Source organism: Taudactylus pleione, unplaced genomic scaffold (assembly GCF_031769625.1).
Source record: "Taudactylus pleione unplaced genomic scaffold, aTauple2 ptg000155l, whole genome shotgun sequence".
Lineage (NCBI taxonomy): Eukaryota > Metazoa > Chordata > Amphibia > Anura > Myobatrachidae > Taudactylus > Taudactylus pleione.
This window is the reverse complement of record NW_028284557.1, coordinates 8897586-8922006: the sequence shown is the minus strand read 5'-3', so window position 1 is coordinate 8922006 and position 24421 is coordinate 8897586. Positions and strand designations below refer to the sequence as shown.

General features: G+C 43.3%; 1 protein-coding gene across 1 annotated transcript in view; it reads left to right on the top strand.

Annotated features, from left to right (window-relative positions):
• Nucleotides 1–24421, top strand: part of LOC148521781 (uncharacterized) — a 72800-nt gene that overhangs the window by 45990 nt on the left and 2389 nt on the right. Inside the window, exons 8-19 of the mRNA XM_088474543.1 lie at nt 3035–3058; nt 4248–4400; nt 6349–6387; nt 10550–10621; nt 10774–10815; nt 11473–11500; nt 11718–11752; nt 20580–20714; nt 20870–20929; nt 21502–21570; nt 22134–22328; nt 22407–22522. Of these exons, the coding sequence (XP_088330669.1) occupies nt 3035–3058; nt 4248–4400; nt 6349–6387; nt 10550–10621; nt 10774–10815; nt 11473–11500; nt 11718–11752; nt 20580–20714; nt 20870–20929; nt 21502–21570; nt 22134–22328; nt 22407–22522 (968 nt within the window). The remainder of the gene's footprint in view (nt 1–3034; nt 3059–4247; nt 4401–6348; nt 6388–10549; nt 10622–10773; nt 10816–11472; nt 11501–11717; nt 11753–20579; nt 20715–20869; nt 20930–21501; nt 21571–22133; nt 22329–22406; nt 22523–24421) is intronic.

Below are 24421 nucleotides of genomic sequence, written 5' to 3'. Positions count from 1 at the left end.
TAATCCGGGCCCACAAGCCAACAACGTTCAAACTAAAAAATTACACATTGTAAAAAAAATGCTCGTTAAGGAACGTTTAAAACATTACCTAAGGAGGAAAAAACACCTTGCAAACACAAAATGAGGGACCAAACCTAAACATGATGACATTATTGTTACAATAGTCAAAAAACGAACACATTGCGGCCAAAATACACCCCCACAAATGTACGCTAATTTATTGTGTTATCCTGACATTAGCAGCTATGATTTCCACCTGCGTTCGGTTTTGTGCTATCCAAAAAAACTGCTTTCCAAACACATACCAAGCCGGTTTTCAATCCAACACTAATTGAGTTTCTGACAAGCCGTGATTAATCGATGCAACATCGTGGAGTGCCGGGACGGAGGAGAAGGCCATCGCCACTGTGGTCGAGTTATCCAGCCCCTAAGCTGTGCGAGCATTTTGAAGGGAAAGAGGATCATCCAGTGACGTATGAGTTGGTACGAACACATTTGACGTTCGCATTTGTTAATGTATGTACGCCCCAAAAATGCATCGCCACGCCTGCGTTTTTCCATCTCCACCCCTGTCAACGCCCAAAAACGGCCTGTTATGTCAATCACATTTGACATGTCACTTCCTGTACGCTATTTGACGAACGACACAAAAAAAACTCGCAATCTGCCGTACGCACATGCGCAGTGTAACACCGACGCATGCGCGGTTACTCAACATCAGAACGCAACGAGCGTACTGCCGCTAACGAACGGCTCTGAATCAGGGCCTTAATCAACAGAGCTCTGATTCAGACTTTGGGTTCTATTTATAAAAAAAGAGGGGAAATTGCTTACCCAATATTGCCACCTTTCTTTGCATATCAGAAAACCTATTTAGCTGTATTTAGAGCCTCATTTATTAGGGAGTTTTATCATTCACAATGAGTGATAAAACTCGTTACATATGATAAATGGTGCTCCAGCCAATCAACTCCCAACTGTCATTTTTCTAACAGATGGCAGTTGGGAGCTGATTGGCTGGAGCACCATTATGAGACCCTTAAGGCACATACACACTAAACGATTTGCTCCATTAGCGATATCGTTTAGTCTGTCCCCGGAAGTGGTGTGCTCAATGTCGTTAACGACATTGAGCGCACACACACACTGAGCGATATAATTGACGAGCCGGCTCTCTTCCTCATCCATGAACCTGCACAACCTGACGATATCGTCAGGTTGGACAGCAGGTTCAGGCGATGAACAATGTCGTCAACGACCAGCGGGAGCGTGCATCGCTGGTCGTTGACGGCATACACACTGGCCCATATTGTGAACGATTACGATATCATTCAATCGCTCATAATATCGGCTAGTGTGTACGCGGCATAAGTTAGATATTAATGCCAGGACAGACCAAACGGTAATGGTCTGTCCCACCAATGCAGGAGGAAAAGTCTTTTGCAATATGCGAAAGACGTCAATGGGGACATTTCTGAAATCTTGGAGAGAGATAAAGTGTAAAGAGATAAAGTACCAACCAAACTGTATTTGAAACATGACTGCTAGGAGCTGATTGGTTGGTACTTTATCTCTCTCCACTTTATCTCTCTAAGCTTTGATAAATCTCCCCCAATAAAAGCTCTGCACATGCGTTGGGAGCCGATCGGAGAGAGGTGAGTCTCCTTCGGTTCCTACTACTGTATATGCTGTCCTCCACCTCCTATACTGCTCTTCACACTCGGGGCTTAACCCCATTTTTTAGCCACGATAAGCATCACTTGTCATCGCTGCATACTGTGGCGATAATACATTTGTGTTAGTTATTGTAGAGAGAACATTTGGATCCTTCTCCGAACATAACACACTTAAGTAACTTAGAGGTCTATGGGAACTGCTCTTGCGATTGAAAATGGAGGTACCACAGCAGATATCTAATATATCTCAATATCTGCTGTGGTACAGTCTTTAAATATTAAGGTGACAATGTGGATATGAGCAGTTTTTGGAGTATTTTATGCAACAAAAAAAGTGTAATAAATATGCCCCTTATAGTTAGCTGGATAAAATCCTGTAACTGAAGCTAGGACAATTTAAAAAGATCAGCCCAGTTTTAGCAATGGTAAGAGACTTTAGAGTGACTGGATCAATCAAGCACAGCAGTATTTCAGCTGGATGGACAAGGTCCCTGTGCCTCAGAATCTATAGCATAGAGAAAAGACACTGGGTAGTGCCCTGTGAATTACTTGCAACTCAAAGTATGTCGGTTTCACATATTTGGGTAATATCAGCCCACATTAACACTGTGGAGGCGATACAGTGATGGTAATATACAAGAAGGGCAGTGCGGGAGCATCAAATCAAATCAAATGCCTCTAACAGGAGGGGTGTTCTGAACCGCTAGGTGAATAATTGTAGTCTGTAGATGGTGCTCTCACTCTAAACATTGCCCGGTAAAAAAAATATTTTAACCACACAAAAATGACATGTAAAAAAGACAGTGCTTACATGATTACTTTGTGACATAATTGTTGGTATATCAAGAACAAAATATAAATGTTTAAATGAGTAAAAGGGGCGCTCCTAAAATGTAGGAGCAGGGACAGAACAGTGCGTCTTCTTACATCATTGCAAAATATTGCTGCTCTAGCCTGCTAGCATTCTAGGCCGAGCCAGGGCAGGACTTAATGCATGTTCACCAGCTCTGTAGGAGCCTTCGCTCACCTCCTGGCACTATAGCACCTTCATCTTCTGTAGTTCTACCACTGTGTATTAGGTGAGACGTTCATGTGACATTTTTACTGTTTCCACCCTGCAAATTTTACACAACCAACTTGCAAAGCAATGCACACACTGCTCCTATGGGGGTGTTTTGAAAGACTGTGAAATGAGAATGCACCAAGATAAACACTTGGCAGATAAGTAGGGAAATGCACATACAGTACAAAGAAGCACTGCAGGTCTGCAGACTTTACTGTTCATAAATTATTATTAATGATTGACTGTCTACTTACCTGCCCCTGACTAAACAACATATCATGTCTTTTATTTTCAGGGAGAGAAGGGAGACACAGGAGAGGTTTGTATATAAAAACATGTGATACAATATATAGGTCAACTATGCAAGCCCTATACACACAAGGTCAGCAGGGTTGGGAATACATGAATTACTGTATCACCACACCAACCTCACTGTTTACTAATGTGGGTGGGACATGATGGCATGGGTTCCCTTCCCACTTGTTGATGCAAATTATCAAGATCCGACCACCTGCTGGAATCACTGTAGGAAAAGTAGGCAAGTATGTCATCTTTTTCTACAGCTGATTAAAATCTTTTGACTTTATGCCCATTTTTGAACATTCTCGCAGTATAGGTGGTCATACGCATTAAATATTTCTTCAATCAAATAAAGCTAAAAATTAGTAATGTTCTATAGGAATATTTGGGGAGAATTAAATTAGCCGTGGGGTTTGCCCCACAGCTAATTCATCATGCTGCCTGATTCATTTAGCTGCGGGAACCCAGCGCATTACCAGAGGCAGTTGCTGCATTTTCACACGTGGGGAAACCCATTTTATGTGGCATCAATGGGGTAGGACCATACTTGCCTACTTTTAGTATCTGCTCCTCAGGAGATGCCTGGGGAGCAGACAGGTGTCCACTTTGGGGGGCGGGGCTGGATGCCAAATTGAGGGAGCGTGAGGAGGGGGTGGGGCTAAATGACTCGTAAACGAGTCCATGTAGGGCAGCGATTCACAGCAATTATGCTGTGATTTCCGCCGACTATCTCCCCATCCTGCGCACTTCATTAGGAAGTTGGTGGGATACAGGAGATGCGGATACTCTTCCGGGTGCGGGTGGCTCCCCGAAAATTTGGGAGCATCCCGACACTTTCGGGAGAGTAGGCGAGTATGTGTAGCGCACGTTAACCCAGTGTTTACTACGTGCGGAAAAGGCTAATTAATTGAATAGCTTTTCCCCTCGAAGCACGATCAATTAGCTGCTGGGTATACCCAGGGTATATTTTCACAGGATAGACCTGATATTTGGTATCCAAACGGGGTGTGGCTTTCCAGAAACCGTGCATGGTCTCACCTAATAGGGGTGTGGTTTAGGCACATTTGTAAGTGACCTGGATACATTGGTTGTATCATTATGGCCTAATGTGTTGTGACTTTTCATTTAAAAATAATGGCCAGTTTGAAAGTATGGAAGCAGTATTTCTAATTAGAAATGTGTCTTATTCATTTTTTATATTCTTGAAGGGATGTGGTAGCTGTAATAAGGAAAATGTAACACAAGCTGTTGGACCCCCAGGTCCCGTAGGGCCCCAAGGTCCACCAGGTCCCCCAGGACCTCCTGGTCCTCCAGGACCAAGGATTCACTCTGAAACAAACCTCCCACCAAAGTACCAACAGGTAAGTGTGATCAAATATACATTTAATCATTTCTATTTACTTTTAGTACCGTTAAAAATGGTTGAATTCTTTGTCTCATTTATGCTGTGATGATATTATTTTAAATTACCATCTAAACTAATGCTATATCCAGCTGACAATATAGATAACAGATAATCTATATAGGGCTGTAAAAGGACTTGCCACTAGCGTGATATCAAGTCAAATATACTAATAACTAATTTAATGAATTAACCACTTACAAAAGGTAGTTTCCACTTTACCCAAGAAATACAATATATTTTCTTCTCTAAAAGAATTTTGTGTTAGACGACGAGGGCTCATTCACACCCTGCACCCATTATAGATACGCCTCTGGCTCAATCCAATTAGCTGCGAGTTACCTCGCGGTGCGAGTAATCACGGCTGTAAGGCCGCACTTACGGTATGTTGGTACTTTCAGATATTTCTTTGCAGCCCTATAGGGCTGCACACAAAATGTGTGAGTCCGGGGTGAGATCGGGCAACAAGGGGGCGAGCTGCGGTGCCGTTACAAGCGTTTCTAAGCTGTTTCAATGGCAATTCACCCCCTTTTCGACTAATAGTATTGTGCACGCGAGGGGTAAGTGTGTGCTATATGTTGTATGCAAATCCCATACTATGCTATATGTATAATCACAACATCAAACACCATATGTTTAACACAAACAACTCTATTCGCCATATAATCTAACTAGTTACCCATGCTCGACGCAGCCCCCCCCCCCTCCTACCTTTCAGCAGCCCAGCACATGTAGGTGTGAGTAGCACCAGCAGTTTCTTCTGCCTGTGGGGGGAGTGATTAAACTGATCGACCCCCCCCCTTGAATTTGCACCTGGTTGATGGGCTCACAGTGCCTCCCTCTGCAGTGCGCAGTAATGCCTCCCGTGATTAGGTCACACCCCCCAGATAGTAATGTGGCCCAGGATGGCTCTCTATGGCCCTGGGTATAACAAACTTTACTCCAACGTTTCAGTGGCCTACACCGACTTTTGTCCCCAGCATTATAGGTAGTAGAGCTGGAGCTCAAACGCTAACATATTGCACATGTGAAAATGTAACCATTAAACACACCATAGGGTTTATTTACTTATCATTGAGTACTAATACCTGGTACTTCCAGTTCTGATCATGTTTATGCCCGAAATTTAAAAGGGCATTGATTTTACTAGCGAAACATGACTAGTAAAAAATAGCAATGCCCTGAAAAAATTGTGTGTCAAAATATATATTATATATTTATTAGAAAAGAAACTCCATAGAACAAGTCAATAGGAACAGCATAATGTCCGACGTTTTGGTCCTACAACATGGACCTTTGTCAAGAATGGATTCTTGACAAGGGTCCATGTTGTAGGACCGAAACGTCGGACATTATACGGACATTATGCTGCTCCTATTGACTTGTTCTATGGATTAATTAAAGGATATTTTTATGAAGTCTGGTGAGTGCACCCCGGAGTTTCTTCTCTTATAAATCTGGATTAATGGGACTATGTCCTATATGGGTTGGTCACCCCAGCAAAAATGTTTTAAATAAGTTGTGAGTGCGGACCCATTTTGGACATATATATATATACATACACATACACATACACACACACACACACACACACACACACACACACACACACACACACACACACACACACACACACACACACACACACACACACACACACACACACACACACACACACACACACACACATATATTTTACAGCTTTTTTATTTTTACTACATCACAAAGCCACTGGCAGGACTATTTCACAGCAACAGACCTTTAATGTTAGGAACTGTCATGTATAATCTTGTTTTTTAGACATTTACTGACATTATTATTCATTGTTCCCATTTCTATAAAAATAAGTAAATATAAAATAAAAATGTATCATTATGTAACAAATGTTTTTTTTCACCTTATTTTAGAATGGCAGGTCTGAAGTGTATGGATCTGTGGTCTATTCTGTGAGTTATCTCTGTGACCTGGGTGCTTATGTGTATACTGTTTTTAAATGAAGTCAACAGAATTGTTGCATTTGTCTTTGTATACAATGATGCTAGGATGCTGGTTATTAGAAACGGATGTATCTGAATCCAGAAGTGAATTAGTAGAGGGACAATAAAGGATTTGTAAGTTAAGCACAGTTAGAAATATCAGGTCAACATCACAGAAAAGAAAAAAAAAAAAATTTTGGATAACTGCTTGCAGGGTGGCGAACTGGAAATGTCATTTTGTACAGAGCAGTGGTTTCCAAACTGGCTGCCTCGGGGCACTTACAGACGTTTCGCTGCTCCTACTGGCAGCTTACTCAAAAAATTTTCGCAGGAGAGGGATTTTACAAGCCATATCCGCAGCCTCCGGCCAGCTCTGGAAGCTGGCACTGTGCGCATGTGCTCTGTCAGATTCTCTGGAGGAGTCTTTCACAAAATATGCAATATGCTGGCGATGTGAATCGCAGGGACAGAAGTTATCACTACAGATGTACCGATGTCACTGCAAGTTAACTTTAGTGCATGAAAATAAAACGTGATCAAAATGAAAATATCCCTCATGATAGACTGTTAATGAGTGCCGTGATTACTAATACCTCTTCCTAAAATCCAAGAATGAAATAATTTTAAAAACAAATACAGATTTTGGTATACAAGTACGTAATAACAATAAACAAAGCCCAGACAAGTTATGTCCTACCTGCACTTGCACCCTTGATAACTTGCTGCAGATGCCAGCTGGAGTTGTACATTTCATTGGTGGTTGTCCCAACCTTTAAAAGTTTCGGAACCAATCTGGAAAGATATAGGTAGTAAATAGCTGCATTTAAAAAATGTCAGATAATTTAGATCCCTCCCCCTGAATCTGCAACTGCCACCCAACATAAAGTATTAGAATGCATGATCTCTCTCATTGCCCTTTCCCTCAATATCTCTCACTGCCCTACACCCCTCACAGCACCTCACCCCTCTCCTTACCTCACAGTACAGCACCCCTCACAGTACAGCATCCCTCTCAGCACAGCACCCCTCTCAGCACAGCACCTCTCTCCCCACCAGCTCCAGCAAGCTTATAGCTCCTCAATCACCTCCGCTTCCCAGTCAATTTGATTGTTACTTGAGGTCATGATGTCACGTTGCTCTTACATGCCTCTGGGGGGCGGAGCAGTGCCAAGCCTCCTCTCAATAGCGAGGGGCAGAGTGAATGCCAGGCTACATCGCAGTGTTGCCCTCCTCAGTGTGGCGCTGTTCTCAGCTGCGTACCCAGCGTAATAGTAGGGCTGGCCCTGGTGCTTAGTCAAAACTGTTCCTCTGTTTTGACATGATACAGGTATTTATCTGCTTTGATTAGTAAAATATACTTTTCATCTTAAAATATGATGGGGAGTCCATGTGCCTAATAGATAAGAGTCCACTTTCCAAGTAAGAAACATAGAGCATGTATGTCTTCTATTCTCGAGTTCTCAGAAATCTGCATATGGAGAGATGCTACCAACTACATATACATTTAATCAAAGGGGATAAAGGAAATATGTAGCTTCAAGGGGCACTAATCAATTACTCTTATTGTATCTAATAAAATAATAGAGTAAGTAAACTGCTTCAGTGGCAAAATATTAAAAGATAGAGTAATTGTCAGACCAGAGTGTTTGGGGGAGGCAGCCGGCTAACCCGGCTGTCGAATCCCGGCAGGGTACTAATGACAGGCGTCGAAATCCCTACGCCTGTCATTAGACCTATGCCGGGAGCCCGACACCCGGCATACCGAACGAAGGTAAGCCGGGCACGGACAGTGTGGGGGGGGGACTTAGGGTTAGGCACTCCCCCAGGAGAGTTAGGTTTAGGCTAGGGGAAGGGGGAGTTAGGCACCCCCGGGGGGAGGTTAGGGTTAGGCAACCCCACCGGGAGACTTATGTTTAGGCTGCAGGGACGGGGGGTTACGTTTAGGCACTTAACGGAGGGTAAGGGTTAGGCACTAGGGGGGGAGGTTAGGGATATGCACCCCTAAGGGAGCATTAGAGTGGAGGGGGGTAGGATTAGGGTTACTTACCTTAATCCGCTGTCGGGATCTTCACCCCTGTCGGGCTTCCACTATTTCCCAATACTGCATATGTGTTCACAGTTGCGGACAGTTGCTATGGCTCAGGTGGGCTTCTCAGTAGAAATCCTGATGCTGTTGTATTAGCATATTTTTGCAATTCCACAGCTACAAAAATCGCAGCAGCAGCAATAGTGTACAACTCAGAATCAGGCCCATAGTACGGGTATACTAAGTCATTTTGGGCTTGATTTAATTCAACGAGAATTGAATAGCGCCGGGAAGGAGCTCCCGGCTCTGTTCTATTCAGCGCATGGTTATGTCAGATAATGCTCGTTCTCGCGCCTTTAAACATGGTGTTTAGTCACGAGGACGGACATTCTCCGACTTAACTGCCTGGCGCTATGCTGTTTCTGCCGCGCTAAGCGCAGAAACGGCATCACGCCAGCAGTTTTGTCGGATTTCTGCTTGCTCCCCGGGAGGGGTGCAAGAAGAAATCCGTAGTCGGGCTTAACAGTACACTGAATTGAATAGCACTGGTAGCTCCTTCCCGGCACTATTAATTTGCGTTGCATTGAATCGAGCCCATAGTGTTATGTATGTCAAACAATAAATGTATTGTATTTTTCATTCAGAAACTTTTAATGTATTTTACCAGAGTCACAACCAGGTTCATTTAAGAAGTGTGCATGATCGAAGCTTCACCCTCGATTTTCAGGGTTGAAGTAATCCATACCATATTATCCAGTTGCTATTATCAATCTGGTATGATAACTATAATAAGGACTATTAAGTATCCTAGCTGTTGTGGGAGAATACCAGATACAGAAAGTGATAAGATGTAAAGAGAAAATCAAGGGATTGGTATGTGCAATGTATTGCAGGGATTTATTGAACAGTAGCCCAGTAAATAATATGCAGGATGTGACCTGGTATTCTGCATTTAGAATATATTGGTAAATTTGTTTTTGTAATGAATAATGCATATACCCAATTCCCCATAATTCTTCATGAATTGGGATTCAATTGGGATTCATTAGTAGCATTAATATAATTCTATGACTAAGACAGAGTGAAACTAGTGTCAGAAGCCTTTCAGAAACCGACTCTTTCTTACTACCTTGTCAATGTTTATTTACTTTAATGCTAATGCACTGCTATAATCAATTATAATCACTGATTGAAATGTCACTGGTGTGCACAGCTTTGAATGGGTGTTTGTAGGGGAAGTTATGGACACCTAGCACTACACAAACCTGGGAGTGTCACCACCATATTGCCATGCCCCCGACATGCCCATCTCCCCTTCCACGAGCTGTCCTGATTCCATGACCAGAACATTTGGAAGGTGTGGTAACGGTCTGAGAAAGAGATCTTTTTTGCCCCAGGATGGTTATCAAATTTCTAGCACCATTCCCTTTGCTCTTCAGCTCGTCTATTTCTACACCATGAATCCCAATAATAGGCAGCTTATTAGTTGTCCTGAATTAATTTTTTAAGTGGTTAAATACTTATGGTGCTGTTTCTGCATTTTAAATGGCTCTTTTCTACTCCCATGTATTGGCTTTGCCTATCTCTGCACCCCTGTATGGGCACAACCTATCTCTGCTCTTCTGTATGTGCACTACCTATCTCTGCATTCATATATGGGCACTGCCTATCTCTGCTATTCTGTATGGGCACTGCCTTTCTCTGCTGTTCTGTATGGGCACTGCCTTTCTCTACATTCCTGTATGAGCACTGTCTATCTCTGCATTCTTGTATTGGCTCTGCCTATCTCTGCATTCCTGTATGAGCACTGTCTATCTCTGCATTAATGTATTGGCTCTGCCTATCTCTGCATTCCTGTATGGGCACTGCCTATCCTTGCATTAATGTATGGACTCGTATTGGCTCTGCCTATCTCTGCATTCCTGTATGGGCACTGCCTATCTCTGCATACCTGTATGGGCACTTCCCATCTCTGCATTCCTGTATGGGCACTTCCCATCTCTGCATTCCTTTACGGGCACTGCCCATCTCTGCATTCCTTTATGGGCACTGCCCATCTCTGCATTCCTCTACTACTCAATTTAAAATTGACTTTTTTTTTCACAGGGTCTTCCTGGAAGTCCTGGTCTGCCTGGGCCCCCCGGACTGCCTGGTCCCCCAGGAGTGGTGTATGTCAATGTAAGTTTGGTTTTGTCAGTCATAATAATACCTTTGAATTTTCTGTTATGGGGACTGTAAAGCATTGTTCTGTTGTGCATTACAGATCATTAAGGAAAAGAAGGGGTTAAAATAGGGAGTGATGCTTACTTGGGGTCTGTATCTCTCTGCAGAGAGTGTTCCCTGTCCCCTCTCGGCCACACTGCAAGCAGACGGTAAGGTGGAACTGCAGACACGGACTTGTATGACTGAAACACTTATCTGGGTAATAAATTCTGGCCTCCCTGTCTAGGATTAGAAGTACACACTTTTAGGATTGAGAGAGGGTTTTTATGATGTTTTTTGGGATAGCTTTGATGCCTGTAGAACTAAGACATACAGTACACATATAATAACTCTAGTGGGCCAATTTAAAATTCTCTGCAGTATTAGCACGATAAATGTAATTTAATTTCACATATCCAGGCAATACGAAATACTTTATTGGGGCAATTTACCATAAGTTTCTTGGCGGGATAGATGCTAAGAAGTAAAGCAATCATTTGTGCGACCACTGGCCTATGCATACCCTTTTGGTAATTGCAGAGAGATTCTTCAGGTCCCTCTCTGGTAAAGAAATGTGCAAATGTAGCCCATGGGCTAATGACATGTAAAGATGGCATTGGCTACAGGGCAAAGCTAAGGTTTTTGGAGCATGGCAAATGGGGCATTTTCCCATTCCCTATAGAGATTTCTATGAGGACTGCATTCATGTCCCTGATGCTCAAAAATGCAGCAATCCTCCAAAAACAGCCCCCCTAGGAGTGTACATTATAGAAAACCAGCATAATAAGCAGCATCCTAAGCCCTCACACATCGTTTCCTTTAAGCAGGCTCCTAAAGGAGAACACAAAGACAAAGGTATGTCCTACTTAGTACAAACACTTCTGCATGCGCATTATTCAGCTGTTGCAATCTGTAAATGTATATTTTCACTCCTAAAGCTGATATCTATATTTTACAGATGTCCCTTTTCCTATTTTAATTTTCTTCAATTGCTCTATAATTAATTTTCTTAAAATTATTTGGAATTCAATATTCATTTCCCATATTACTCCTGAGCTTTTGTCTCCTCCAGACTCTGGTCCAGTTGAACTGAATCATTATTGGAAGGTAATGTTATACCTGACTCACTGTCACAATACATTTGGTATGAAAACCTGTGTTGCTTGATAACATAGGGAGAGGCAAAGACTCTTGTCATAAGATTCTGAGGACCTGACCCAGTGGTGCTCGCTAATGCATCTGCATCTTTTGCCTGAGTGCGAATGTGTATTTATGCTGCCGCAGCCGATGGGATTCGTACAGAGATGCCCCCATCTGTGGCACTAATCTGCTAAGATGTAGTCGCAAAATGCCCTCTTCTGGCTAGTCACCCACGTTACCACCCACAAATACCTACTGAAATAGAATCTAAGTTCTGTGGCTTTCAGCAGTAACCATCGCAGTGAGACTCATACGTATGTGCAGACATAAAACATTGTCCACTTGTATGTGGCAACATTGCGTGCCTTAATCTGAAGCAGGCCCTAAATCATACAAGAGTAGCTAGCATGTATGTGCATTTGTCAACTGTTCTAATTTTTATGGGACAGCCATTAGCATCTAAAATTGGTATGGTCTACATGGAAAGGTGTAGTGGCTCACTTACATGTGCAATGTTTTAAGAGATTGGGACATGGATTGGTATGGTCGTATTTGGCAAATTATTTTGCAGGTATGATGTATTTGATGTACAGGTGAAAGCATTGGGAGGATGATGTATTTCTAATCTTGAGAAGATGGGCTGATGCAGAATGGGGACCTACATAAATTGGTTCAACACATGCCAAAAAACAGGCCACACACAAATGCAGCTAGGCAGATTTCAGCAAATCTGACATTTGCGACTGGAGAGATGGTATTGGGTGGGTGCAGACTAACATAGGCAGCAAGCACTAGTTCTTATAATCAGGGGTGCCGAATGGTGGGGAGCGTGTATTAATTACCCGGGACCAAGCTCATTATAGGGGCCCAGGTTTGCCACCCCCTTTCCTGTTAGCGGCCGGCAGTCACTCCTCAGCCCAGCACATGCTGTTGTGTGCTGGGCTGTAATGGGTGCAGGCATGCTGCTCCCTCTGATCAGCGGCACCAGTCACCTCTGGCAGTGTGTGGCGGAAGAGAGATTACATAGATCATGTCCCCCCCCTCGCCCGCCGGATTTGCCCTTGGCTGAGAAGCACACGACACCGCCCTGTGGAGCGCGCAAGTAGTCGCTGCAAAAACTATTTTTTTTTACTTTACGACTGTCATTCCCATACAAATTTATGGTGAATGAGGGCAGGTGACTGTTGCCAGCACTACTTAACCTGATTGACTAAATATGGATTCCCTGCCGACACAGATAGGTGCTTTTTTCATTGCTCATGCCTGCTGTACATTATATGGTTTTGTGATCATATTTTAGCAAACAAAATGTATTTGTAAATGAAAAGGAGAGATGTACTGTAGATGTGGATTTGAGGTTTTTTTTTTTTTATTTAAGTAAACCATAGTAAATTCTACCAAAACAAATGTTTTAAAAACATGGTTGTAAGTAGAGATGTGCGGGTTCGGTTTTACTTGGTTCTTTTCGCCAAAATTAGCGCAAGTTTGGATTAGTTCTGATTTTAATCTTTTTTCAATATTACATTTTTATTAATTTTCTATTGGCTATCCAAAACACGCAATAGCCGATAGCCAATAAGATGCTGTTTTTGAGAACCGAACATGTCCGAGTAAAACCGAACCCACACATCTCTAGTTGTAAGTGTATTCAAAGCTGTCGGAAACGACCAGCGGGAGCGCGCATCACTAGTCATTTCCAACATTATACTGCCCGATTTATGCATGATTAATGAGCAATTACGATGTCGTAAACGTTCAATCGCTGTTTAATCGGCAAGTGGATACGCGGCTTTACTGATGTCTGCTGTAAATGTGGTGCCTAAGCTAGTTGGAGACTGGTACACATATTGTGATGTTGCAACTTTGCATATACATACAATTATGTTGTTTTTTCTGCAAACAATTTACATATGCAAATGATTTCAAGACCCATTGTCTAAAGTACAGAAAAGAAGAACTGAAAATTTACAAATATCAATTGAAATGGATTTATTAAACTAGGAGTAATAGTAAATGAACTGGTGGCAGACTAACTTTGTAGCACAACTTATAGGTACTTTCACCTTCACCTAATGTAAACCTTAAGAGATGGATGTAGAAAAATATTCATGTCATAGAACTGTATCTGGTTTTTAGGATGGTATTACATGGGATGCTTTAGAGCTCACAGAAATGCTGTTAAATTAATAATAAGGATGAGAAGATAATTATCTTCTCCAAGTGCTCTGCTGTCAATCAATGCTCTCAATATATAGTAATGTTTGGTATAGCCGAGTGATACGCATGATATCATTTGTGGTGTTTATAAAAGACAAAAAATATGTGAGAGCAACAAGTATAGTAGGGAAGATAAGGCACAGCTTCCGGGATTTACAAGCGTGAGTGTCCAGTGGAAGATTCATGAGTATATTCCTAATCACAGAGCAAGAGAGAGCATTGGTAATAGGTAAACAGGGAGTGGTTCTGTAAATAGGCAGGAGGTGTGCACGGGAGTGTAATTAGGGTGCCCCTTCCCCAACAGAATCGCACACACTCTTGGCTACTGACTAGTAATGTGCTATACAAGAGGAGTCACTAGGGTTGGTGTCACCCCCCGCCATGGACCAGTTATCGCGGTGAGCAACAAAATTTGTGGGTCCCAGGGACCCACCACTTTAAAAAAAAATGGGGTCAAACCTGACCATTTCTGGGTCCCATCATAATTTATGCTTTAGACCTCCCCATATGCCCCTAAAATGCAAATCTGATACCCCCAACAGCATCAGATATCCCCACAAGCCCCTTAAATGCATGTTTTAATGCCTCCATGATCTTTCAGGTAATATGACTTTCCACCTGTGCAGTGCCCCCAGGAGAGGTCCCCCTGTGCAGTTCAATGAAGGTATCTGCCCCCCTAATAGGTGTGAGTGACCTGGGCATTAGGCCCAAGCCACTAAAGGGCAAATAGGTGGGCCCTCTAGTGACCTGGGCCAAATGCCCAAGTCACACACCTATTTGGGGGGCATATACCTTCAATTGGGCCTAATGCCCCCTATGTTGCCCAGGCCTTGTGCCCACCTAGAGACCCACAGGCCTATTGCCTGAATTTATCCCACGGGCCTAGTGCCCGACAACACTGGTGGTCTAGGAAGGAGTGAAAAAAGGCCGGTGGCCCAAGGCCGCCTACCGGTACGGTGGAAGAGGCTGCGGGGGGAGCTTCGTTAGCTCTTCTGCTTTCCTCCCCCGCAGTCCTCTTCTTCAGTCTTCTGCCGCTGGCCTGTCCTGGCCAGCGGCACCGCCTCTTCCTTCTTGACCGTGCCCCCTTCTGGCCTCTTGCGCGGCCGCTGGAACTGTTGCCGCGCCGCTCTTCTATTCTCATCGGGAGGTCTTCACTCCTCCACTCCGCCGACGGACTGATCGTGTTCCCGCTCAGCAGCGTCTATTCAAGACGCCGCGAGTGGGCGGGGCTATGACGCGACGAGCCGCGATTGGCTGCTGGACCGCGAGCCAAAGCTTGCGGCCAGTGCCAAACCACTGCCGCCGCTACTTGGCTTCTGGGCAGCGAGCTCCGCTCAGCTCTCGCCCAGAGCCAAGCTTCTCCCGCCGCCACTGGTGGAAGGGACCAGGCGGTCCCTTCCACCAGGTACCCACCGCGGTGGCTTACCCGGCGCTGGGAACAAACACTGTCCCAGCGCCGGGCACGGACGCTGTGCCGATACTGGGATCAGACACTTGATCCCAGCATGGCTTTCTACAGCAGCAGCCAATGAGAGTCTATCTGACTCTCATTGGCTGCTCTAACAGACAACGTTGTGTCTGTTACTGCAGGGGGACACGCAGTGCTGCAGCCAGCTGTCAGGGATTGGCCACAGCATAGCGCGTCCCCGGGGACCCGATAACTTTAAAAAAGTGGGTCCCCAGTGCCCGATATGAGGTAAAATACGTGCTATAGCGCGTATTTGCGAACACTGATGGACCGCCTTCTGTATCACACTATACAGAATCCTAATGCTGGGTTTACACTATGCAAGGAATCGGCATGAAATACTGCCGGCCGCATGGCTGGCGGTTCGATTCCCGGCAGCGTCAGCCCGACAGATTAACAGAGCCCGGCAGCGGCAACCCGACAGCGCTGGAAATCCCGATCGTCCTCAGGTAAGTAATAACTAACCTAACCCTCCTTAGGGGTGCCTAACAACCCCCCCTTCCCCGCTGCCGAAACCTAAGTGGGTCCCCAGTGCCCGATATGAGGTAAAATACGTGCTATAGCGCGTATTTGCGAACACTGATGGACCGCCTTCTGTATCACACTATACAGAATCCTAATGCTGGGTTTACACTATGCAAGGAATCGGCATGAAATACTGCCGGCCGCATGGCTGGCGGTTCGATTCCCGGCAGCGTCAGCCCGACAGATTAACAGAGCCCGGCAGCGGCAACCCGACAGCGCTGGAAATCCCGATCGTCCTCAGGTAAGTAATAACTAACCTAACCCTCCTTAGGGGTGCCTAACAACCCCCCCTTCCCCGCTGCCGAAACCTAAGTCGTCCCCCCCCCCCCCCCCCCGGGAGCGCTAAACCTAACCCCCCCGCCCGTGGCTGTACGCTCACGGCACCCCTTCGATCGGGATGCCGGGTGCCTGTCTCCTGGCATCGGGAAAATGACAAGCGTCTAGATATAGACTCCTGTCATTTAACCCACGCTGGGATAAAGCAGTCGGGATCGCCTCAGCCAGTTTCCCGATTGCAACTCCTATACAATTGTCTGTCAGATATCTGTCCAATCCGGCTGGTTGGAATGAAAACCTGGTAATGTATGGGAGCAAATGACAGTGGATCACATGGTTTTAAACACTGGAAAACGGACAAAAAACAATTGTTCAAATTGGTGAAATTTGTGTTTTAACCAATTTGTCTGAACAACCATTTTTGTCTGTTTCCAAGAGTTTGTGAGCAAATGATGTCATTTTCTCCCATACATTACCAGATTTTCATTCCAACCAGCCAGATTGGACAGATAATTGTATAGTGTTCCTTCTTATATATGCAATATCTAACTGCTATTATACAGTGATAGTAGTATAATACGAAAGACTAAAGGTGGGTATCCACTAAACGATTCGCTCCATGAGCGATATAGTTTAGTGTCCCAGCAGTGGTGTGCTTAATGTCATTAATGACATTGAGCACACACGGAACAATATCATTAACGATATCATTCAGTGCCGGCAAAATCCCACATCCCCGAACCTGCACAACCTTACGATATAATCATGTTGGACAGCAGGTTTATGGCGATGAGCGACGTTGTCAACGACCAGTGGGAGCGAGCATCGCTGGTCGTTGACGGCATATCCACTGGACGGTATAGTGAACGATAGTTATTGTTCAAAATATGGTCTATTGGATACGCTGCATAACTTCTACAAGAACCATCCACAGGGCAGGCACAGCCACAGACTCCTCTCCACACAGTCACACATCACTGCCTGCTGGCTGTCAAGAGTCCAGGCTCTGGAGGAAGAAACCAAGGAGAGCAGCTCTGCTACCTCTATTCAGCAGTACTCCTCCCAGAATGCTGGGTGGCGCACGACAGGCGTGATGAGGTCGTGCCCAGCATTCTGGGAAGACAACTTACTATATATTGGGGGCCGCAGGGGCACCCCCCTAGTGACTTCACTACCGTAAATTGCCAAGAAAATTAAATTCCTGGAAATTAGATAATCATGAGAGATTATGCACTGCAACTGGGAGAAGAAAAACAAACAAATCCAACATGTAGAAAGTAGTGTTGACCATCAATGGTGTGTTTTTTGCATATGTGCAGTTGGCGGCCACGCATGCGCAAAACGCAGCTATTATTCACCATCATCAGACCATGCTGTTAAACCATTGATGGTTGATGGATAGCCCTAGTAAAAAGTGAGACATGTAAGTAATGCTGGGTACACACTGGCCAACATATCTGCTGTTGAATTGTGTGCATCGGCCAGTGTGTACATACTGTATGAAATTAAGAAAAGAAAAAACACCAAGCGCTTTCTAAAAAATAGTCATACATAATAATTTAGAACTGCTGCTCCCCTTGTGGGTGGCTGAGCCCAAAGGGTGAATGGAAACTACACAAAAGATTGGGGGCACAATTTCATAAATGACAGTTTAATAATGTACATAAAAAGTAAAATACAATCTAACAAGAAAAAAATTATAATATATCAAAATTACCAAAATGAAATCTAAATAAAATAAATGCAGTGCTGAATTCAGTTTTTATATGCTGATTGTCCACAAGGTTTCTGTGAAACTTGAAATCAAAGTTCCTCGGTGAAGCACCTTAAATTATTTTAAAAATTACTTAAAAATTTATTTAGAGAGTCAGAATAGGCACCACTCCAGAGAGCCTTCTTCCTATAATGCAAACTTGCTCAAAAAGAAAAAATGTAAGTGCTCACACTTAAGGAGATTTTCTGGTGACTGTCCGAGGGAACCTTTAACCATTTATAGGGAGGTGAGCCTGTTGATTCCTCTAAAAATCCATCCAAGTACTAAAATAGTTAGGGCACTTAAAAAGTGCTCTAGGATATATTTTCACCAAACAAAGTCTGACTTGAAACGGTTTGGCAAGTGTGTCCTAAGTTTCTGCACATGAAACGGGCACCAATCGTGCTGTAATGTAGTCACAGATCACCGTGACAAGCAATGGACATCAGCAGCTGTATCCTTCTGTGGCTGGTCAAAAATATTCTAAGATTACCAAAAATGTGACGGCCATCAGTCAGGCTGTGGTGAGGAAGCATGTATGCGTAGTCAAGGGTCCCGAGGCGCCCAGGAGAGTTGTACAGACGGTATGTCTGTGAACGTCGTTGTTCACAGACATATTTTGCGACGGTTGTGCAGCACAGCCAATGGCAGATATATCTTCAGATGCATATCGTGCTGCACAGGCCGCCAGTGACTGACCTCACAACTGGACGGGCACATGTAAATACCTGCCCAGTTGTGATGTCAGGCATGACACATCAGGCTGACTATTGGTAAGTGTGTATGCATTTATCAAATGACTATTGGTAAGTGTGTATGCATTTATCAATCGTCAGATAGGACAGCGGATCAGCTGGACGGCCGATCCGTCGTCTTAATGTGTACCCAGCTTAAGACAAAGGGGCAGATGTACCCAGGCTCTGGAAAGTGATAAATTGGAAAGTGATAAACTACCAACCAATCAGTTCCTAACTGTCATTTTTCAAAAATAGCCTGTGACATGAGTTAGGAGCTGAATGGCTGGTAGTTTATCAGTTTCTAATTTGTCACTTCCCAGAGCATAGTACATCTCCCCCAGGGAGAGATTGAGACTGAGGAGTAAATTAAAGAGAAAATACCAAATTGGAAAGTTACAAGGATAGTTAGAAATTAATTGATACTTTGTAATTTAATTGCAAGGGTTTGTCATGAAATTCAACTTGATACATTATCATAACTAATCTTGGGGAGGTCATTACCTATACCAACTCCTATTGTCATGGAACGCTAAGTGCTGGCCAATGCTTGGCTGCCCCCAGGATTTAGACTCTCCGTAGTGTTAATTTACCAAATTAATTTTCTACAATAAATAAGAGATTATGGGGTCTATTCAATACATACAGAGTTAATCCCTATTTGTCTTTTTAAATGGAAAAAAAGGGCTACTCATTGCTTAATATTATTCATATAAAGCGCTACCACAAAAAGATGTAATATTTCTGTTGTGGTTCCTCTGGAATGTGTGAATATTGCATCCCCTTAGGTTTTTAATGGGACATCAGGTAACAGTAGATAATTTATGCCATCCCTAGCTGGCGTAGTTGTTCTAAAGACTGATGAAAAAAAGTAAAGTGATCACTTACACAATAACTTTATTTTCAGTTTGAGACCTGGCCACACTACTGCTCACGCGCAATGGTGCAGACACTCGTGTGAATGTGAAATAGTTGCAATGGACTTTGAGTTCAGCTACAGCCCACTGAGGAATGATCACAAGATCCTTCTCCAGCCAGGCTGCTCCCTAGAAGTAGATCTTCAGACAAACTTTCGGTTTCTGGCACTTGTGAAATCGCAGTACTGCAACCTCCCCTTACATTGGATGGGAACTGCTGTATGCTGTGATTTTTGTGTCAAATGCTTTTGACATTGCTAAGTATATACATTACTAACATAATGAGGAAACTGTGCTTGATAAACAACCTGTCAAATCAACAGAACAGATTACAGGAGGATGTGGTACCATTGATACCCAGCAGGCACACTTCAACAATAGAGAGTAGCAAAGACAGAACTACAGCAGAGGCAAATAAATAAGATGTGATAAATGCAACAAAGGAGTAGTGGCAACAATATATGACCCAATCAGCAGGACAAAGGCATATATTTGAGAAAGATAGAGATTATATATATATATATATATATATATATAATCTCCAGGCACCGTACAATTAGAATCGATGTACCAGGCTGTAGCTGGTTCAGGCGGCATTCAAATATAAGAGACATGGTTCATGATCAGTTAAGCCATCAAAGTAGAAGCAGTATAAGGGTACACAGGCAGCAGTCAGGATGAAAGGCGCAGCAGAAAACAAGTTAAAAACAATCTAACCAGCAAGGCTCTTCCATTGAAGCCGCTATTTAAAGCTGCAAGCATCATGGGCCTGATTCAGCGGTGCATGCAGATGCGTCTGCCTTTACTTATAGGTCTCAAATGCATTTGGGTGATACATCATAGATGCTGCAAAACTTTAATAAATGTCCATAGTAACATGAAATGGTTTGCTGTGGTGTTACAGATGCAGAGTTGGGTGTTTGAGACCAAAGCAGAGATGGTTCAGGCATGGGAGGAGGTTGCGGAGGGCAACTTGGTATATGTGAAGGAGCCAAGCAGTGCATTCTTCAGGACCCATATTGGATGGAGTAAAATTATGGTATGTTCCATTTAGTCTGTATAGAATATGGAAAAACCTCTGCATAATCTCTGCTTAGAAGTCTTCAACTTATACTGTAATAGTATTGTTTGCATCTTTAAACCCCTGTTGTCTTTATGCATTTTTACATTCAAATAACTGAACTTATCTTCTAGCTGGAGGAGTCTGACCCCATTTTCTCAGCTGATGATCCCTCAGTGCCAGAGGAATTAATAGTGAGTTGACAGTTATTGGCATAATGACTATGTACATGTGAGTGTATCTGTATCATGCAATATGTCCCCTACTGCGGGATTCCACAAATGGCATAAACCATACAGATAAGCACCTTCACTTCAGGAGCCCACATTCGTGTAGAGCACAGGTTCTCAAACTCAGTCCTCAGGACCCCAAACAGTGCATGTTTTGCAGGTCTCCTCACAGAATCACTAGTGAAATAATTAGCTGCACCTGTGCCTCTTAAAATGTGTCAGTGAGTAATGACTGCACCTGCTGGGTGACCTGGAAAACGTGACCTGTGTGGGGTCCTGATGACAGAGTTTGAGAACCACCGGTGTAGAGTCTCCTACTCAAAAAGCCTTAACAGTTCAGGGGTTCACAAACAATGGACAATCATCGTTATATGTCACTAGGGGGTGAAAGATTATATTAGAATACAATTATTTTAAAGATGGTCTTTGAATGTCTTATATACAGTTGTCAATCTAATATTTTATGTATATTCATTCACCTCTGTGGTAGTGTACTTGATTGAGGGCCTTTCTCTGTCACTTCCTTCTGCCTTCAGGATGGAGACTATGAAGGCCTTGGTGACAATATGCCCGTGCTGCCCAGTATTAGCCCAAGAATTCCCTCAGTAAGTAAACCCTGCTTCTATACTGCGTCTCTGCTGTCCATAACTTCTAAATGTGTCCAGATAAGTGCTGTTTTGTTAGAATATGTTACAAGTGTGGGCAAATGTTCCATACCTTATAGAACATGTAATTTAGTACACGACCTACAGATCTCAAAAATGTTGTATGCTATAGAAAATATCTTTTTGAAGCTACAGTGTAAACAGCCCTGTTCTCAAAGTAGTTTTTATAAAGTCCATGGGGGTTATGTAATAGGTTCCAATTTTACGTAACCAGTGGAATTTCAGTGAGATTGCCACTAAATTTAAAGTGGCAATTAGTTATAAGGCTGGTTCAGCTTTAGCTGCAATCTCAATGAAATTCCACCAATTACATAAAATTGGAACCTATTACATAATGCCATGAGTTGTCAACATTCATTGGATGATACCGTGTGGTTTGAAGCATGGATATCATTGATGCCTAATGAACTGGTAAACTGAATTTTCATAGAAAATGTTTCTGATAGTTTTGTTTTTATATAGAGTCATTCATTTTTAAAAAAAATTATTTACTGCTTTCCCAGCTCCGTCTGATGGCACTAAATGTTCCATTGTCCGGTGATATGAGCGGGATCCGAGGAGCTGACCTACAGTGTCATCGCCAGGCCCAGGAGATGTTCCTCTATGGGACATTTAGAGCCCTGCTCTCCTCCTCCAGCCAATCACTGTCCTCCATAGTAAAGAAGACTGATAGAGGGCTCCCTATAGTGAACACCAAAGTAAGAACTTGATGTTAATGTCATGAGAGTTCAAACTAAACTAATCGAAAATAAACAATGTACTTTTTTTTTTACCAGGGTGAACTGCTTATAAGGAACTGGAATTCTCTGATGGATAATAGACTCTCACTTCACAAATCTGGTGCCCCAATTTACTCTTTCAATGGAAGGAATATACTCAAAGACCCTCTCTGGTGAGCTCAGTTGGACTCATCTTACTATCTTGTATCTTCACTAGACTCTGATTTGGTAATTTCAGGCCAATGCGTTAACATACTAGTACTTAGACACATCCACCTCACTTTTTTTTTTTTATTAGTTGTTAAATATTCTTCTTCAGAGGGTCGGGTGTATTCCTCCAGGGCCGAAACTAGGATTGTCGTCACCCGGGGAAAGACAGTAATTTGGAGCCCCTCCTGGTAATGCCCCCTTCAGCAGTGCACCTATAGTAATGCCCCCTGAGGTAATGCTGCTGTAGTAGTGTCCATATAGTAATGCCCCTGTAGTGCCTCTTACACAAAAAAAAACCCCAAAACAACAATACTTACCTTAAACCCCGCTCCTACGTCCGCCGCCGTCCGGTCTGCCCGGCTGCTTCTCGGAACTATGTCATGACGTCTCTCCCATAGTGCCCGTGTGGAGAGCCAGAAGCTGGAGTTCAGGAGAGAACTCCAGCCTCCGGCTATCACAGCGCTGCAGGGAAAGAGCCGGGCACCTGCTGGTAAGAAAATCAGTGGGTGTCCGGCTTGGAGCCCCCCTACATAGCCAGGCTGGAGGACACTGGCGGAGGGTGTAACGGCGCACTTGTTGCACGTGCACGTACACCTCCAGCCCCCTCCCCCACACACACACACACACACACCTCCTTGCTGCCCTGGATCCTCTATGTACACCCGGACACCACTGGTGCCCTACAATATTGACGTCACTTTAAACTACCGAAGTTGGCCAAATAGAACAGAACAAAGAGCATGAACTACATATGTCCAGCACCACAAACACAGAAAGCAAAAGCTGTTAGATAGACCGTGCTAGAGTGAATAAGCCAGCAGTTAGATACAGTATAGGATTTATAGCTTCAAAATAGTGGACAGAAGTTAGAGAATGCAACGCTTCAACTCTGCTCTCCCTTCCCAACCACCTTGCCAGAAATAATTTTGTGAAGGCACCAATACATTATATGGTGGTGTTGAGACGATTCATCACATCAAGTACATGGCTAATCCTAAAATTTGCTTTCATACCAGCTCAAATTAGAAGCTGTGAATGCAGTTGCCATTTGTTCCTTTTATGGTGTTCTCCATGGCCTCCTTGGTGGAAGCAACTGTTACTACATGTTCTGCAAACATGGGGAACAAGTGTCCTGGCATGCCAAAGAAAATTACTCCAAGTTGGACAATAATCATGCCCACCCATGCAGTAAAAGAGAAAACCTTCACCAGAACAGGAAGGAGGTTCAAATTATGAAAAATGGTAAAACAGACACGGTTTAAGAAAACTCCAATCATGCCATGCTATGGAGGAGCTAAAAAAAATAATAAGACTGTTCCAAACAATGAACTTTGATAAGGGTTCCACACATGTATAACCAAAAAAGATGTCAGACTGGAGCAGTTCCCCTAATGATTAGAAGTTCCAGATAAAAAAAAAGGTTTAGCCATATGGCAGACTAATTTTTCCCTGGATAATACAAGCTTTAACACCGGCTAGTTCTGGTATACTTAGTTTCATATGCTGCTGCTAATCTTAACAGTTTTTTCTTAAATGCAGCTATATTAATAAGCTGACCACTTTATATTCTTATGCTGCTGCTGAATGTGCATGTTTTTATTGCTATGCAACATAGAAAATAAAATATTTAATAAGTTTCATCAGTTGGCATAATCTTTCTTATAGGTCCTTCATAGCGCAGCTTGATTGGAGTTTTCTTCTGCTGCATATTTTTGGGGTTGGCAAATTCCCAATTTATAACAGCTGCTGGGAGGTGCTTTAGTGATTGACAAAAAGTTTTTTTTTATTTTCCCATTTATAGCTCTATGTAAATTTCTTTTGAACAGAATTTCAGAACAATGATTTGTTAATTTATCCACCTT